The sequence below is a fragment of the Archocentrus centrarchus genome, chromosome 5 (genome assembly GCF_007364275.1).
Source record: "Archocentrus centrarchus isolate MPI-CPG fArcCen1 chromosome 5, fArcCen1, whole genome shotgun sequence".
Taxonomy (NCBI): Eukaryota; Metazoa; Chordata; class Actinopteri; order Cichliformes; family Cichlidae; genus Archocentrus; species Archocentrus centrarchus.
This window is the reverse complement of record NC_044350.1, coordinates 21798829-21817072: the sequence shown is the minus strand read 5'-3', so window position 1 is coordinate 21817072 and position 18244 is coordinate 21798829. Positions and strand designations below refer to the sequence as shown.

At 40.3% G+C, this 18244-nt stretch overlaps 2 protein-coding genes across 2 annotated transcripts; one reads left to right on the top strand and one right to left on the bottom strand.

Moving 5' to 3' along the window:
- Positions 1 to 104: 104 nt before the first annotated feature.
- plch2b (phospholipase C, eta 2b) lies at positions 105 to 12194 on the top strand. Its single transcript, XM_030728873.1, has 21 exons — positions 105 to 803; positions 1723 to 1869; positions 3305 to 3548; positions 3642 to 3771; positions 4510 to 4680; positions 5084 to 5177; positions 5302 to 5505; positions 5608 to 5728; positions 5848 to 6019; positions 7878 to 8003; positions 8084 to 8167; positions 8257 to 8348; positions 8437 to 8525; positions 8631 to 8816; positions 8894 to 9001; positions 9091 to 9215; positions 9317 to 9401; positions 9492 to 9638; positions 10473 to 10552; positions 10632 to 11721; positions 11814 to 12194. Exons 1-21 carry the CDS (start codon positions 449 to 451, stop codon positions 11819 to 11821), a joined length of 3858 nt encoding a protein of 1285 aa, XP_030584733.1. The 5' UTR covers positions 105 to 448; the 3' UTR covers positions 11822 to 12194.
- Positions 12195 to 12467: 273 nt separating this feature from the next.
- grik6 (glutamate receptor, ionotropic, kainate 6) lies at positions 12468 to 16720 on the bottom strand. Its single transcript, XM_030729912.1, has 10 exons — positions 16657 to 16720; positions 16447 to 16536; positions 14686 to 14717; positions 14410 to 14589; positions 14030 to 14253; positions 13805 to 13902; positions 13509 to 13726; positions 13203 to 13422; positions 12855 to 13099; positions 12468 to 12572 (listed from the first exon to the last, which is right to left on the bottom strand). Exons 2-10 carry the CDS (start codon positions 16511 to 16513, stop codon positions 12468 to 12470), a joined length of 1389 nt encoding a protein of 462 aa, XP_030585772.1. The 5' UTR covers positions 16514 to 16536; positions 16657 to 16720.
- Between the last annotated feature and the right edge of the window lie 1524 nt (positions 16721 to 18244).

Here is an 18244-nt window from a genome sequence, read left to right as displayed (position 1 = left end):
CATAAACATAATTATTAAATCTACTTTAATGTCTCCATTCTGTGATAACTGTGACTCTCAGAGGTATAGTTAAATGTAAATTTGCAGCCATCCTATCCCACTCTCTTTCTTCAGAGGCTTACTGGAAAATCCCTCTATGAAAGCAAGGCTGAAGCCTCACTCTGGGATTACAGCTTGAGGAAGATTTACTCACACAAACAAGGTGCACACTTCCTCCAGTCTGAGAGCCCTTTCTGCATAAAAACATACATAGAAGAGCAGATGGCCACTACGCTGGAAAACCAGACACAACATGTCAAGAACTGAGCCTCCAGGTTGGGAATGTCGAGCCCTGATCCCGTGTTGGAATACTTTAACTAGAAGATGAGGATATCCTGACCTGTATTACAACAAAACGTGTCTGAAAAGCCCAGCAGAGTGAGGAGGAAGGTGGGTTCTCGTGGTGTGGATGGGACAGGAGAGCTGGAACCAAATGTACAGTTCAGGGATGAACATCAGCCCAGCGATGGCACCACAGTCTCCTGGATGCAGTGGTACTCCACCACTGTCTTCTCTGTCTACTAAGAAGACCACCTTTCAGTCTTTGGGATCTCTGTCACCAGGAATGTTCTCCCCCTCTCTGGCTAAAGCTTCCACTCATCAGGCATCAGGTCCTGGCTCGAGCCAACTCAGTTCACCCACTCCATCCATTATGAGCTCCCCAAAACTTTGGCAGAAAACATCCATCTCCCGACTCGCAGAGGAGTTCTTCTGGATTGGTGGCAGTGTGGTTGCACAGCCTAAATGGAGGCTGGGTCAGATAGGTAATATTTATTCACTGATCATTAAATAACACTTAAACTAAAGACTGTCATTAGATTGTTTAGCAGAGGTGCCTGTAATCTGCTTCACACAGAAGGGGAAAAGGGGAAATTGTAACTGGACATATGATATTGATATTGATTGATATTTTTAACCAAGTGTTGTAAATTTGAAACATTCATTGTGATCTGTTCTTGCAAATGGCCTTCAAAACATGGGACTAGCACATATAGCAAAACAGAGAAGCAGTGAAGCAGATAATGGGCATATGGACAGTAGACAATCCTTTCGGATTAGCCTCAATGATGTGCCAAGTTGCGTCACATGCATCTGAGCTTCAGATTACAAACAAAGGTTACCCACACACAACACATAAACTAATGACCTGATAGTGCCCTCACTGTTACAAGGAAAAAAAAGCAAATTGGATCTGTTTAATGAGTTCTCAGTATACGTGGTGTGCACGCACCATTCAACAGTTTCAAGGAAAGTCAGTGAAGGATAGTCAGGAAAAACACTGTGATACATCTGACTGTAGGTAACTGTAGGTTTCTCTTGTCTTTTAAGACAAGAGAAAAGAATGTCTTTTATTATTAACACATAATCAGAAACTTAAATCTGTGTGACTCAGCCTATAATCTCATAAAGTAATGCTTTATGATAAACCTCTAATTCTAATTTCTCATTATTTTTGACTTGATAATGGTGTGGCTTAGGCACCAATATCATATTTTTACTTATGAACTCAGTCCCAACATAATAAGGTTTCATGTTAAATTGAACATTTGATATCCCTGGGCACCTTCTGATGTTGGCCATAAATAAATTACAATATGATGATCGCAGTGGATTTCTGACTCAAGAAACTGACAACCTGCTGGACCTTTGACCAATAATGTTTTTCCTTGTTCTCTCCTGTAGTGGAGAGGTGTATGTGCACCATGCAGAATGGCACTCAGATGACCAAAATGAAGGGGAAGAAGAAAGGACTGCTGCGATTCTTTTACCTGGACGAGCACAAGTCCTGCATCCGGTGGCGACCCTCCAGAAAACACGACAAGGCCAAAAGTGAGTGATCGCCAGAAATCACAGTACTTAAAATCTGAGCACGTATCTATCAGCTGGCTGCTCTTGAAGGTGTCGGTATGGACGCTCATTCAGGAATAATCACATTGCATGAGACCAGAATTACAAATGCAAAACTAGTTTGATGGCATCCAAAAGTTCACGCTTGTGTGTTCAAGCTTTTATTTACTGCTTAAGATGTTTTAAAGAAGTCACATTTTAGGTGAGAGCCCTTCAATTCAGTAAAAGCTGCAAAAGCTGCTTTGAGTGAATGTTTTTGCCCTTCAATTATAACTCCCGTTAGTTATGATGTTTCTGTTCTGTAAAAAGCTGACATATTCAATATCTTCAGATTTCCAATAAAATTTTATAATTTTAGGCAGTATTTTTAACTCAACTATACTTTTTTAAAAATCCAGAATAAGTGAATGTGCTACACATATTTGTTCGAAATGGCATAAGTAGAACAACGATATGCACTGTTAAACACATGACCATAAACAATCGACAGAACTGCGTCTTGAGTCACCCTTCATTTCTTGAAATTTTGCTTCCAAGGAATCAGACTGTCTTGCAATTTCTAAAGTGGTCTTGAGCAATAGTTTTCCAGGCTTTCTGAGGGGCTTTCTCATTTTCAGTCCAGCCCTTGTGCCTGACCATTTTCAGAGGAATGTTTGTTGTTTGTTAAGCCACTTAACAACAACCTATAAATCATTCAAGCGTTAAAAAAGCACCTAACTCAAGGGATGAACCAGTGTTTTGTCTACACAAAACAGACAACTTAGCAAAGAACCAATTTTAAATTGTAGCTTCAGGCACTTTGCTACTAGCGGCCTGTCACAGAAATGATTTGTTTCCCTTTTTTTTAAGTCGAGTCAGTGAAAAATGTCAAAGATAGCACAGTTTGACAAGCATAAAAAATATTTTTGCATCAGTGAGGGCATGTCGTGCAGTGAAAAACACACAATGGAACACAATCAGTCATGGATTGACCTCCTCAGAGCCTGTACCTCAAATTATTGAAGCAGTGTGGGATCATCTTAACAGATGACGGAGCAAAAAGCAGCCAATATCCAAAGAAAGAGTTTCAAATGTTCTTCAGTTCTGCAGAACTATTCCAGAAGACCATTTAAAAGTAATTATAAGAAAGCTTGGCAAAGAGAGTTCAGGCTGTGTCAAAGAATAAAGGTGCTCATACCAAATATTGATTTTCAAGCTTGTTGCAACTGCAAAAACTGCCTTATATACTGTATTTCCATGTGTGATTGCACATGGTTCAAATAAATTGCACCTGTTTTTCCATTTCCCTATCAAAACTTTTTCACAGTACTGCATATTACTGTCTATAAAAAAAAACAGAAAAAAAAGATGTGTGTGACAAGCACCTTATTTTTAATGTTGCAGAGGCATGAGTGACCACTCTCTTTTCATATTTCAGTAACTATTGATTCCATTCATGAGGTGTGTGAGGGGAAAAAGTCAGAGATCTTCAGGCGTTACGCAGACAACCGTTTTGACCCAAACTGCTGCTTCAGTATTTATTACGGGGATCGGGTGAAGTCCCTGGACCTGGTCTCCACCAACGCAGAGGAGACCCGCACCTGGATCACTGGGCTAAAATACCTCATGGCTGGTATCAGCGACGAAGACAGTTTGGCTCGGAGGCAGCGCACCCGTGATCAATATCCTTTATTGAACTGCGTAATATCACATATCACTTTATATTAGCTAATCTGATCATTTAGCTTAGGGTTCAGCCTTAACTGCAGTTGAACATGGTTACAGCAGACCTTCTCTGAAGCCGATAAAAATGGAGATGGCACCCTTAGCATTGGAGAAGTTCACCAGCTGCTCCACAAGCTCAATGTGAATTTACCCAAACAGAAAGTCAGGGATATGTTTCAGGTAAGACTAATAATTAGTAATGTAAGCTGGCAGATTCCCTGTGAATGTAACCTCCTATCAACACTGCTCCTCTACCACCCCCATACATATTTCACCTAGTTTTAAACTACAGCATGACGGTGACTTGAACGATGGCTTCACCTGAGTTTATCTACCATGGATATGTATCAAGTAAAGCGGCATCATCTTCGTTGAGCATGTTATGTTGCTGCTGCTGTCATAGTCACTGCCTTTGTTTCGCAGTCTTGTTGGCATGCTTATATTTGCATTGATAATAATTGATCCTAAGAGAAATATACACATCAGAACAAAATTTCATGCAAATTATTCAGTAGGGGCACACTTAACACTTAACAGCCTTAAGAAACTAAATTGGAAAATATGAGTAGAAGTAAAAAAAAATATGGAAAATCCTTAAGAGAACGCTTCCCTGTGTGATCTTTCCATGAATGTATACAGAGAAGCATAAGAAGCTACAGATGGCGCCGGCAGACAAATATGTATATTCAGTGTTTTGGTGGAACAGTGTAGCAGGGTATCACCGGAAGCCCATATGGCTGCCACAGATGGCTTTTGTTGCGTCGCAATATTGCTTTGGTTGCAGTAGCTCGCTGCCCTCACTCCCTTCCCCCACCTGTGAATGAGCTCCTTTTTTTTTTCATGGTGAGAGATATATCATTAAGAAGGCACTGAGAGAGATATCTTTGGCTCATAAAAGGTTTTTGTCACCGTCTGCAGGAAGCAGACACAGATGAAAACCAGGGCTCCCTGGGCTTTGATGAATTTTGTTCCTTCTACAAGATGATTTCCACCCGCAGAGACCTCTACCTGATTCTGATCTCCTACAGCAATCAGAAGGAAGTCCTGGATCTAAATGACCTTGCACGCTTCCTGGAAAATGAACAGAAGGTATCCAAAAGTCAAAAAAGTAACACTGATCTGTCAGGAAAGATTCATTATTTCATATATTCATTAAATACTTACATGGTTCTGACACTATTTATACCTCTCTTTGAAATGTATTTACATGCAAAAATGAATAACAGAATACAATGTAATAATTTAGAGTCAGTTTTTGTGTTTAATATGTCTAATATGAATTTAAAAGTACGAAAGAAGAGACGAAGCTAAAATGTATTTTAACCAAACACTGTAGTGCAAGATATAAATGTGAAGTCCTGAAACTGAGTTTTAACAATCAAGAAAGGACTTTAAAAGAACATCTTAAATTATTGCTAATGCCAATTTACAGTGAGCCTTTAAGTTTGGGATCTAAAAGATGATAACACAGCTCAATTTGTTGGATTTCTAGATGAGAGGCCTGACCAGAGAGCATCTAGTGGACATAGTGGCCAAGTTTGAGCCATGTCCTGAGAACCTCCAGCACATGGTACTGGGTATTGATGGTATGTGGGCCTTGCTTACAGTGCCTGTGACCAGTGAATAATTATTATTATTGCATGTCAGATGAACCATACATCATTTTCAGTGTGTAAATAAAATAGAAGTTCTAAAATTGGCTTCTTTTAGGTTTTACCAACTACATGCGGAGCCCTGCAGGCGATATCTTCAACCCCGAGCACAATCAGGTAAACCAGGACATGACGCAGCCTCTAACTAACTACTTCATTGCCACATCTCACAACACCTACCTGTCAGGAGACCAGCTGCTCTCGCAGTCTAGAGTGGAAATGTATGCCTACGTCCTGCAGGCAGGCTGTCGCTGTGTGGAGGGTGAGAGCTGGCAAACCCAGACCCTAAGCTGTTTTGATGTGTGATTTTATGACATTGCAGATTTTTTAGCAGCACTTTTCCTCTTTGTTTCCCCTTTCTTAGTGGACTGCTGGGATGGACCAGATGGAGAGCCTATTGTCCATCATGGTTACACCTTGACATCCAAAATTCTCTTCAAAGATGTAATTGAAACAATTGACAAATATGCCTTTACAAAATCACAGTAAGAATTTTTTTTATACCTGCTGTGCATCTAAATTATGTCAAGCTGTTACTGTGGAAAGTGTTGCGTTTGTCTGTTACACCTGCACAGTAGCTCAATTATTATCACCTCACTCCCAGGTACCCAGTGATCCTGTCCATAGAGAACCACTGCACTGTGCCTCAGCAGAAAAAGATGGCTAAATATCTGAGAGAGGTGCTGCAGGACAAACTGGATCTGAGCAATGTCAGCATGCATGAATGCAAAAAGCTGCCATCCCCTGAGATCCTGAAAGGAAAGATTTTAGTCAAGGTACAGTTGTTTTTTTACACAAGGCCATATGCTATTTAGACCTCACCTGGCTACAGTACGTAGTGGGGTTTTTGTTTGTTTGTTTGTTTGTCATTATATGCAAAGTGGATGAAGCAGCTGTCCTTGTTTTCATACTTTATTTCTACTACTTTTTGTGATACAGAAAGAAAAAGACAAATCTCCACCTAGTGTAATAGAAAAGAGAAAATATACAGTGAGTGGCGGTTCTCTGGGCAAAAATACCATGTTGAGCTAATACAAAGACAACAGTAACTCAAATGACCACTCATTACAACCAGTGCAACATCCAGAAGAGCGTCTCTTAATGCACAGCATGTCAAACCTTGAAGCAGATGGGCTACAGAAGCAGAAGATCACATCGGGTACCACTTCTGTCAGCTAAGAGCAGGAAACTGAGGCTACAATTCACACAGGCTTACCAAAATTGGACAATAGAAGACTGGAAAAACATTGCTTGGTCTGGGTCTGATGAGTCTCAGTTTCTGCTGTGACATCCAGAAAGTAGGATCAAAATTTTGGCATAAAAGACATAAAAGCATGAATCCATTCTGCCACGTATCAGCGGTTCACATTGCTGGTGGTAGCGTAATTGAGTATTGTTTATTTGTCTAGGAACCTACCTGAATACTGTTGCTGACCATGTCCATCCCTTCATAACCACAGTATACCTATATCTTCTGATGGCTGCTTCCAGCAGGATAACCCAACCATGTCACAAAGTTTATATCATCTCAAACTGGTTTCTTCAATGTGACAGTGAGTTCACTGCACTCAAATGGCCTCCACAGTCACCAGATTTCAATCCAATAGAGCACCTTTGGGATGCAGTGGACTAGAATAGAACTTCATTGTCATCATACATACAACAAAATTAATCATCATACATACAACGAAATTCGTTCATAACAGCCATCCAGGAATGGGAGATTTGCATCTTGGATGTGTGGCCAACAAATCAGCATGTGAGGCTATGATGTCACTATGGGCAAAAATCTCTGGGGAATGTTTCCAGCACGTGGTTGAATCTGTGCCCTAAAGAATTAAGGCAGTTCTGAAGGCAAAGAGAGGTCCAGCCTGGTACTATTAAGTTGTACCTAATGAAGTGGCGAGTGAGTGTAAAATTTGAAATTAAGCAATACTGTTGATGCATAGCTCAATGGCAAATGCCATTGAGCTATAGTGTGAATTACTTATTTTTATTTTTATTCTTCTTATTTATATGTGTGTGTATATATGGTTGCAGGTACAAAATACATTTCACTGTGCATTGTACTGTGTATAACTGCGCATGTGACAAATAAACACTATCTTATCTTAAGTTACAATGAGGTCTTAATACACCCGTTGATGGTATTGTCTGTATTCTCTGAAATCTCATTCACATTAGAGTGGATCTCTGGAATGTAGCTCTGCAGAAGTCTGTTGAGGTGTGTCCATTTTCCTTTGTGCCACACGGTGCTGAAAACCTGCCTTGTCTTTTTCTTTTCTGTATCACAATAACAAAGTCTGTCAACAAACTCCAAAGATGTAAATGTAAACCCTGTCCAATCAGTTGCAATTACTGTCCCACACACACTAATGTATTGTACTTTGTACTGTTAAAAACTGTATGCAGCATATAGAAAGAGTGCTGCTCTGTGCATTTTCTATCATTATCTTCAGAGCCTTGGCCACAGTTTACATAGTGAATTATTATAACAACCATCAGTTATTTCTGATGTACTAACATGTTGCAGGCAAATGTTATTTTGTAAATGCAACTGAGAAAAACAACACACACTCATGCCACAGTTACGAATGAAATTCTAAAGTCCAGTCATTAATTCTTTGTTTTCAGGGGAAGAAGCTGCCCGCAAACCTTGATCCTGATGCAGAGGAGGGTGATGTGTCTGATGAAGACACTGGAAATGAAGAGGAAGAGGATGACGACGACGACGATGATGATGATAATAATAATCCACAGGCAAATTATACATTTAAACATAAAAAGACAAAGCAAGAAAGAAAGAAAGAAAATTAAAATTGCAATTTGGCTTTTTTCAGGATGGGAATAGCATTAACTCTACTAATCAGCCTAAGAAGAAGAGGCGATTTGGAAGATCAATCATGAGGAGCTTCAAAAGAAAGGTCAGCAGATACAAATGCAGTATCTAACAGTCATCTTTTTGGGCTACTTTAGCTTAAAATATTTGTTTTGTTTTGTTTTGTTTTTTCAGAGAAAAAAGAGAGTGAAAAACAAGGCCATGTCTGATGGTGAATCTGACTACAGTAGCAGCAGGGAGAGGACCCAAATTGTTTACCATCCCAAGTAAGTCCAGTTACCAAAGGTCAATAAACGTCGTTAATCCGAAATGTGTTATATCTGTACACCTGTGTGACTTCCTCTGTCTCCTTAGAAAAAGGAAAACAATGAGGCTCTCCCGAGCTCTGTCAGATTTGGTCAAGTACACAAAATCTGTCCGTGTGCATGACATAGAAACGCAAGGTAAATCCAATCAGAAACCTTTGCCTACATTTTACCACGTGTGCCCCAGTTTACTGGAAGTTTTCAAAATGAATGTCTCACCTGTTGTGGTTTTCTTTCTGGCAGCATATACGAACAGTTGGCAGGTCTCATCACTAGATGAGACAGTAATGAACCAGATCTTACAGCTAAAACCGGGTGAGCTGGTACGTTTCAATCAGCGCCAGCTTATCAGAGTCTACCCGTCCAACTACAGAGTGGACTCTAGCAACTTCAACCCACAACCATATTGGAATGCAGGATGCCATATGGGTAACAAAACTGTAACTTAAACTAAATCTGAGGCTCTGTAGCTTTTAACTTATATGCATGTTGTCGTTTCATTTTAGTTGCAATGAATTATCAAACAGAAGGCCGCATGCTTGAACTGAACCGAGCCAAGTTCTCGAGCAACGGAAACTGTGGATATATTCTGAAGCCCAAGATCATGTGTAAAGGTATGTGGCATTAGTATTTCTGCAGATTATTAAGTGAAGGGCAATGCATCCTGTATGAGGACCTAGTAAATACTGGTGCTTTTCATCAGGTGCCTTTAACCCAGAGTTGGAGGATCCCATACCAGGACACAGAAAAACTCAGTTAGTGCTGAAGATCATTAGTGGACAGCAACTTCCCAAACCCAAAGACTCCATGTTTGGTGACAGAGGAGAGGTCAGGCCAAAATTTAGTAGATATAAAATCAAAGCATCATCATCAAATTGCCCTAAAATAAGATTTTAACGCTAAAGTTGTGTTTCTCTTTGTGTTTTTAGATAATTGATCCCTTTGTTGAAGTTGAGATCATTGGCCTACCTATTGACTGTTCCAAGCAGCAGACTAGAGTAGTGCAGGATAATGGTAAGTTTGAAGCTCCATCTTGCAGTTTAAATCACGTCACACCAAGCTGACTGTGTGCTTGTCAGTCTTTGTGACATCTCTTTTGTTCAGGTTTCAACCCAATGTGGGAGGAGACCCTCGTCTTCAACATCCAAATGCCCCAGATTGCCCTGGTACGATTCCAGGTGTGGGATCACGATGCTATTGGAAGAGACTTCATTGGACAGAGGACTGTAGCTTTCACCAGCATGATGCCAGGTGGATTTCCTGATATTTGACATATTTGACTTGGAGTAAAATTAAACTTGTTTATACTTGGTAAAGAAATTATACTTTTGAAGACATACATTTATTTCTGCTTTATTCTGTTCAATTAAAAATCTAAACCTGGTTTAGGTTTTGGAAGGTTCTGAAATATATTGTTTTAAATGAGGAAAAAAGAGACCATCTGCAAGCAATGTGACAATTTAAAAAGGAGTCATTCATAGTGATGACCCTAAACCAAATCAAGACTTTTAGAATATTAGAAGATGAGACAGCAGGTGGGAGAGAGCCTGGAGAGGTGGAGGTATGATCTGGAGAGATAAGGAATGAAAGTCAGTAGAAGCAACACAGAGTACATGTATGAATGAGAAGGAGACAGGTGGAAAGGTGAACATGCAAAGGGTAGAGGTAGTGAAGGTTTAAATATCTGGGTCAACCATCAAAAGTAATGGACAGCATACAAGAGAGGTGAAGAAGAGAGCGCAGGCAGACAGACAAATGATCTTGAATATGGAGCTGCCAGTCAGGAGGAAACGAGAAAAACATCAGAGAAGATTCATGGACGCAGTGAAGGAGGACGTACAGAGGAGGGTGAGATGGCGGCAGATAATCCACTATGGCGACCCCTAAAGGGAATAGCAGTAAAAAGAAGAAGATCCCACTGTTACAATCCAGTGTCAAGCGAAAAAGCAAAACTGTATGAACTTGATGATTTGTCACCATTAGTATGCCAGATTTGTTTTGAGCCCTTAAGTGGCAAAAAAGTGAGAGACACATATGTTGTACGTTTGAGTTTTATTATTTTTCCTGTTGTTTGCTTGTTTGTAGGTTACCGGCATGTCTACCTGGAAGAAATGGCAGAGTCATCAATCTTTGTTCATGTCGCTATTATTGACATGGCAGGAAAAGTAAGACATTTCAAAATACATGTGCAAATCTTCATTTGACAACCCTATCTTCTAATATCTGGTGTTCTTTGTATAACAGATCAAACCTGCAAATGCTGTGCAAGCAGCCAGAAAACACATCCAAAAAGCAGCCCAGAAGCATATGAAGGGCCATCAAAGGCAGCCATCTCTAGATTTTTCTGTCCAGTCTTCAGAAGATGGACGCGCTTTGTACTTTCACAAGGATCCGGAAACCATCTCTCAAGACAGCAGAAATGGGGAAACATCTTATCTGGTTCATGGGCCCGTAGCCAAGGCTGCCATCCACAGAGGGGCCATGAGTGAACCAGTCAGGCGAGCTCACAGAGTGAAAATTCTTGAACCACAAAAGACAAAGAGAGGGATCTTCAGCCGGATGTCTTCCACTGACTCCCAACACACTGGGGCTGCTCCCTGCGTGATAGCTGAAAGCTTTGACCTTGAGACCTCTTCCCAGACTTCTACTCCTGACAGTCCTACTCCAGACAGCCAAAATCCAATAATTCAAGAGGAGCTGGAAAATGACCCTAGTGAATTACAACAGTCCAACTGTGCTGGGCAGCAGACAGTTCACACACTTGAGCCAGAGCAGTCAAAACCACTCGAGGATCTACCACCAGAACCAAAACCAGACAGTGACATTGACACTGAACCTGAGCAACCGCCAGAAACTCAGAGTCAGACTGACACAGTCCCTCAGCCTCAGCTCGTGCTACAGCCAGAAGCCAAACCTGCTCCACTTGTCCCTCCATCATCCCCTGCAAGGGTAAGACGGACTTTAGAGGCTCCCGTGACCCCCCGACCATCCACCCCAATAAGAACAAAGGGCCGCTCACGCAGTTGCCCTCGAAAACAAACTACCTCTGCTCAGACACCGATGGTGAGTCGAAAACCTACTTTCCACTGTCAGACGCAGAGAGCGCAAAACTATGGCAGCTACAGCAGCCCAGTAAGACGCATACCCAACGGGCTCTGCCTGTCGGACACCACATCCAGCAGCAGCGACAGCAGCACCGACAGCCTGGAGTTTGTGGCTTCCTGCGCATCAGCCAGGGCAGAGCAACATGAAGGGACGCTGCAGAGAGAGATGAAGGCCCTCTTTGACCAGAAGATGAGAGAGATCCGCTGTAAATCACCGCTTTTTCTGGATGGTGAGTCAGATTTGCAAGAAAATTAAAAGAACTTCAATTATAAAAGCTAAGTGGCTCTATCAAATCAGGCCTTTTGTGTGTTTGTGCTTTAGATTTGTGACACTGAAGACATCAAGGTCCTTCTGAAATAAGAAAAAGCAACCAAAAAAAAGAGGAATGATGGTGACAACGGGCGAATCAAATAGCTTTTCTTTCTAGAATGATGGAAGACACAGAGCAATAAAACACTGTTAGATATTTTTTATTTATTTTCTACTCCTGCCAGGATGTTTACAGTCATCACAGTTTTTAACCATAAAGTAGTTTTTAAAAAAAGAAATTGCTGAATACACGACACCACTGCCAATTGTACAAAACAGCATGATGCAGAGTTACAAACAGTGACTACAGTACTAAATATATGAGCACAACTTGTTAGCAAAATTTTGAGTTTACAATTGTAAACTGAAATTAAAAATGTTTTTATATTGGAATTGTTGATTTTTTTTTTATTGAAATTGTAGCATTGGTACTTAAAATCAATAAATTATACATTTGAATAAAGTGTGAGTTTTTACATTCTAGTTAAAATGTAAATAATGAGGTTAAAAAGCTACGGAGTTATTAAAGTTAATGTTTCTGCCAAATTTTTTTAACTAATTTTTTAAAGCACTATTAAACCAAAGCAAAAAATAAAAATAAAATAAAATAAAACAGCCCTAAAAGCAAAACACACCTTTCAGACTAGCTAAATTTACCAAACGCTTCTATGCTTTTTCCTTGTCTTTATCTGCATTTTCCTGAGATCTGTTCCCATTGCTGGTCCTCAAACGCAGACTCAGTTCCTCAGTCAGTACAGAGCAGCATGACTTCTATGGGATGGACAAACAATCAAGATAAATATCAGTGAAACAAGACATTTTATTGCATCAATTAATTTAATGCAAATAAGGACGTGTGGATGAGTAGACATCCCAGTCATCTGTATTTTCTGAAATCCAGTTCATAAATAACATTGTTGCTTTAAGCTGTAACCTGAAGAACTGCTGCAGCCAACAAGTTGATCAAAGAATTTAAAATCTTACAGAATAAAAACACACACGCACACACACACACACACATTGTTTCATATGTGACCACACACTTGCATGTACCTTGTGCTCTGCTGCACTTCTGCGACTCTTGAAGGTTAACTCCAGCACAGCAACAAGTGTTCCCAACCCAAGGCCGAGGGAAAGAACCAGAAACATCCCCTTGAGGTTATGTGGCTGCACAGCTGACACTTTGCCCTTGTCTGCTATGCAGCTGCTTGCCCACCACTTGCTTCGCAGGTAAGCCAGTTCCCCTGCTTCACTTAGTTGTAGGATTGCCACACTGAGGTTCTTTATGACTGGAGAACCTTGGGGAAAATTATCATTTTGGTACATGTACTGATATTGATTTTACCATCTTTTGTTTAAAGTTCACTGTTTAATTAGGGTTTCAAAAATAAGCAACCTTACCAAGGGCAGCAGCAATGCTATATCCCCTCATGCCAATGACCTCATGCGCCCTGACCAGTTCACAGTGACGTGCGACGGCCAAGTCCAGAGAAACAGACTCTCCAATGAAGGCGAAGCTGCCCTCTTTTGCACGTTGAACACCTTCATCCATAGTTGACACGAAACTCTTTGTCCTCTCCATGTGCTCATAGATTCTGCGGTACACCGGGTTGTTTGAACTCTGATTAAAGAAAAAAATTATACTTAGAGAGAAAAGACAGTCTTCTATTGCAGCTTAACAACAGGCTTTAGGACTGCCATACTCACCTTAAAGAAAGCAAGTGTAGAAGAGCCAGCCAGGCAGCCATATTCAATCACATCCTGATTGGCCAAGTCCTCAAATCCTTTCACCATTAGGTGAGAGGACTCTGGGGCCTTAGTGGAGCTGAAGTTGGAGAAATAACAAGCCAAGAGGACAATGGTAAATAACCACCAACTGCTGCAGATGACACGTCCAGAAAGAGCTTTGGGATGAGGACCAGCACCTGAAACACAAAAACAGGGTCAATAAATACTTACTCCTTATTTATCATATTGTGGTGGTATCTGTGTTTGCCGTTAACCTTGCAGAGTCAGAGCTCCAGCTGTGTACCAAAGGCTGTGGAGGAGACTGAATCGGTTTTGCTCACTCTGAGGCTGGCTCCACTCAGAAGGGCTGAGTCTGCAGTTTGTATGAAAAGTGTTCATTGTTAATGGTACAGCACTCAGCCAAAATACAGCAATATCCTCAAACAAGAATGCACATTAATAATCATTATTAAATAAATAAAAGTTATTTCATGAACAACCTAGTAACTATGAAGATACATGCAGCCGTCCCCAGGTAGGCAATGAGTATGCCAACCCAGGTCTGTGCTGAGAAGGGGGATAGGAAATCAAAGAAGCCTGCTCCCTCTGAAATGTCTTTCCTCAGCAGGATACTGATTCCTGTCTGCATGAATGGTTTGGTCATTCCCACAGCTTTCTCCCGAGCTGCTGTGAGAGTCAGCGGAGCAATAGCGAGGTCTGCCTCCTGTAAGCATAAATACATCTGGCTAGCATCAGATACATATAAAGTACAAACTTCCTAGACACTTCTTGATGTAGTTAGGTTCAGCATCATACTGATTTGCTTTTACTATATAACCCTTTCAAAAACACCACATATTCACTTTGCTTTGCTGCTCACCCCTCTCACCACCTCTCCAATCATTCCATTCCAGTTCCCGCTCTCATCCTGTCTACCATACGCGCTGTCTTTCACCAGCTGCACTTTGTACTTGAAGCCCATTTTCTTGGCTATTTCAGAGAGCAGGTCCATGCAAAAGCCTTCCAGTTGTGTGCCTTTGGACATTGTATATGGTTCTTGCTGAAAGTATAGATGTAAAAAGTGAATCAGTGGGATTAATTTGACCTTTAATTTTGAAAAGAAATGAGATATGAAATTAAATAAAATATTAGGTACCTTTATTGTTGTGATTCTCAGCTCTGATTGCACTGTTGTAGAGAGGCAAAAATAAGGACTAGGTCAGTCGGTGCAATGTCTTTTATGTCAGTGATTCCATAACTTTTAAAAGCCACAGCACACCTTCATGACAGCTTTTTTCTGTCTTTCATGGTACATTATTGGTAGTGATGTGTATTCGACTTTGAGCTAGACTGAAATACTTAGCGTGCACTGTGAAGTGCTTAAGTCTTTGGTGACCCCTGACTGATTATGTAACACAATTAGCAGGTCAATGTTTTTATTTATGCTGTAAAATATTTTGACATCTACTAAATAAATTAGTACAATTTTAGTACACATGTCCCTAGGTCCCTGTTTAGATTTGAAAATTGTATAACATGTAAATTGTATTTGTGTGCATGTATCTGTCTCGCTGTGTTAGCCTTGCAGTAGACTAACAACCCATCCGGGGTGTACTCAGACTTTTGCCCATAAGATTTTTGGACAGCATCACATTTGGTGAAAACCAAACACAACGTATCATCACAAACACTTCATACCAAGTGGAAAGTGGAGAGTGGGCCAAAATTCCTCAACAACAATGTGAGCCACTGATCAAGTCATACAGAAAATGATTACTTCAAGTCACTGCCTCTATAAGTGGTTCTACAAACTATTGAATCATGGGGTGTAATCAGTTTTTCAAACACTGCTTCTGCATTTTGGCTTAGTTTTTAAATAAATAATGACACCGTGCAATATGTCTTGTTTTGTTCATCTCAAGTTATATTTACCATATATCATTTTAAGACCTACTAAAGACCAGATTTTTTTTTGAATGTCCTGGGTTTACTTTCTTTTTACCATGTCAGCAAGCCATCCTATTGGTATTCATTTTGTCTTTAAAAGCTTAAAAGTTAGGAAGACACAAAGGGAAGGATAAGTTAGAGCAAGCCCTGGTATACTTTTCCACTCAGATGTTTTCCAGAGTCCAACCTAAATTTAGCAAATTCAAAAAACCCATTGTGCACTCTTCATCTTCAGATTTTAAAACACAGGCATGTCCCCGAGGTGAAATTTGGGATGTCTCTACTGATTTTTTTGGGTACAAGTGGTTTCCGGTATCCTGGAGATCTGGCTGCTCTCCTCGCCTACTTAAAAAGTGTCCACAAGAGCAGCGTCTTATTCCAAAGACTCACAATGCCATGGCACTGTGAGATGGGAGGGCAGTCAAAGAGCATCAAAAGCCTCAATTCAGGCCAAGACCTAGGGGATCCATCACCACAGGGTGATCCTGACAACCATCAGATCCTCCTTTTCAAAAGATGACACGTATACAAGCTCTTCAAGCCCCTGTCACTTTTTGGCCACTCTGACACACAGGGTCATTGTTTGTGCCACAGAGTTGATTTATTACCGTTTTTTGTGAGAGTGTCAGTTGGCTTGCTTCCTTGGACAGGATGTGGCACGACACTTTGACATTCATCTGAGCTGACAGTTTATGCATTTGTTTGTTGTCAAGCTTTAGAATTTTCTACCAAATCCTGTGGAGAAAACATGCAGAATTTGGCAAAGAAAAAAAGCAAGCTGCCACCGCACTGGATTACAAATGCGGTGACCGGGTCAAACTTTGACATGTCAGTGTGTAGAAGCAAAACTTTTAAAAAGAAGTGATGTTGTTGTCAATCACTGGTCAAACTGGGTCTACCAAGCTTGGTATTGATCTAGCATGTTAATTCAGTTTCTGTATAAATCTGGTGCAAATAAATAGTGTCTTACCTGCAGTGCACATGCCTTTATCCAGGAGAATTCCAAAGGACAGCAGAAAAAACCCAATCAGCATCATGTCTGTTAATCTGGATTTGAAACCTACAAATTAAAAAGAGACACTTAGTAGTTTGAGGTGTACGAGATAGAAGAGATGCATCACCTTCCTAATACAAAAGCAAAAAAACTGAATCAAAGCAATTGAAAAAAAAAAATAATAACCTGAAAAGAATCCAGGACAGCTGGATTGGCACGTCAGCTTCGAACTGACCCAGTGACCAGAACTCGACTGAACTGAAGTTTTTCAGATTCCGATGAGTCAAGAGACAGCCAACCAAGATTTTGTGGGTGGAGAATGTGGAGTCATTTTTTTAAGGGGGTGTTAAGGGGTGGAGAGAAGCAGCACAATGTACAAGCACATAGTTTTGACTGTGAAATAAAATGTGATTCATGCTAATGATGACCCTGATGACTGCACAGATTATACATATAAAAATCATCTGATTCACATGAGGTTGTATTGTAGTTAAGCTGAGCCCCATACGTTGAATTATTTGAACTGCATATAAGCTAAGTTGGGTATTTGAAGTTCATGAGGCAAGATGTCTCTGATTTTCAGTACCTCTGATGATGTTACACATGCACAAAATGCCCTGAAGAATAATCAAAAGGCTGCAGTACGCAGAGATACAACATAAAATGAAGTTCTCTCTCAGAGAATATAAACAAGGCTTTATTAGACAGTAATCACTGACCTTGGAACGACATCTGAAGCTCTGTGAAGTGTTGAACTGCTGAGAAAGTCTTTGATATAGTGCAAATGAAACTGTGCTAAAAGTAATATGGAGTGAGAGGTTGTTTTTTTTCCCTGAAGCTCTAAAATCAGTGTTTGATCTGTTCCTCCTGTTCAGGTTTGGGTTTCTAATTGACTTATGACTGCATGTTTCTTAAAGTGTGGTTTTATTATTAATTCATTAAAAACAAGTAAGTAAAAGGAGCTTAGCAAATAAATGAAAAAAAGCTGGTCAATTAAATAAATCAAAATTTTGAAAATGTAATGTATGGTTAAGATCTGAACAAACAGGCTGCCTAGTAGCCATACTGCAATTTAATTTGGGGTTTTGCAGTAATTTTGTCACTTACTCAACTCACTTAAAGGCTGGAAATTTTGATAAAGCTTAAAACATCGGTATTTACTGTTCTACTGAATCAGTGTGTGTGTTCACCGGGTGTCTTAAAGCTTCTATATGTGTAATGCAGAAACCTAAAGAGTATAGGCCGGTGATCAACAATCAGTCTATGTTTTGCTAATTCATCTTTGTCTTACAGAGAGAGTGATAAATCCATCTGACAAAAGCCAGATGCCAGAATAAGAATAGCTGCTGGTAATGAAGTAATAATTATTGCTGACATAGGCAGGGCTCAAATCTGAAACATGACTCAATCATTTTTTCCTAAAATTTGCCAACTGAACTATCCATCAATTTTCTTCTACTGCAGCCTATCCCAGCTGTCATAGAGGGGAAAATGTGCAAAGTCCCACAGAAAGGCCCTAGAGTGGATTCAAACCTCAACTGGAGCAGAAGGTCACACATTTAGATATAATAATTCTGATTATAGCTAAATTTGTTACCTTCTGTTTTGTCCATTTGGCTGGTGGCAGGATCAATAACTTGAGTGCATAATAAATTAAATGTTGCACCAGAAGGAGGATTTTATGCCAAAAAGGTGTCCAGTGTAAGAATGGGGTGTGAGGATATGAAGTAAAGGATTTATTTAAGAACATTTACTGTAAAAATACAAGGGGCTG

Bases quoted from the DNA above. Each gene is read 5' to 3' on its own strand.
- plch2b (XM_030728873.1), top strand. From the start codon at position 449: ATGGGACAGGAGAGCTGGAACCAAATGTACAGTTCAGGGATGAACATC. The intron at 804-1,722 runs GTAATATTTATT...TCTCTCCTGTAG, and splicing joins ATGGAGGCTGGGTCAGATAG to TGGAGAGGTGTATGTGCACC. The intron at 8,526-8,630 runs GTAAATCCAATC...TCTTTCTGGCAG, and splicing joins GCATGACATAGAAACGCAAG to CATATACGAACAGTTGGCAG.
- grik6 (XM_030729912.1), bottom strand. From the start codon at position 16,513: ATGATGCTGATTGGGTTTTTTCTGCTGTCCTTTGGAATTCTCCTGGAT. The intron at 14,590-14,685 runs GTACCTAATATT...CTATACTTTCAG, and splicing joins TGAGAATCACAACAATAAAG to CAAGAACCATATACAATGTC. The intron at 12,573-12,854 runs GTACATGCAAGT...TCCATCCCATAG, and splicing joins GAAGTGCAGCAGAGCACAAG to AAGTCATGCTGCTCTGTACT.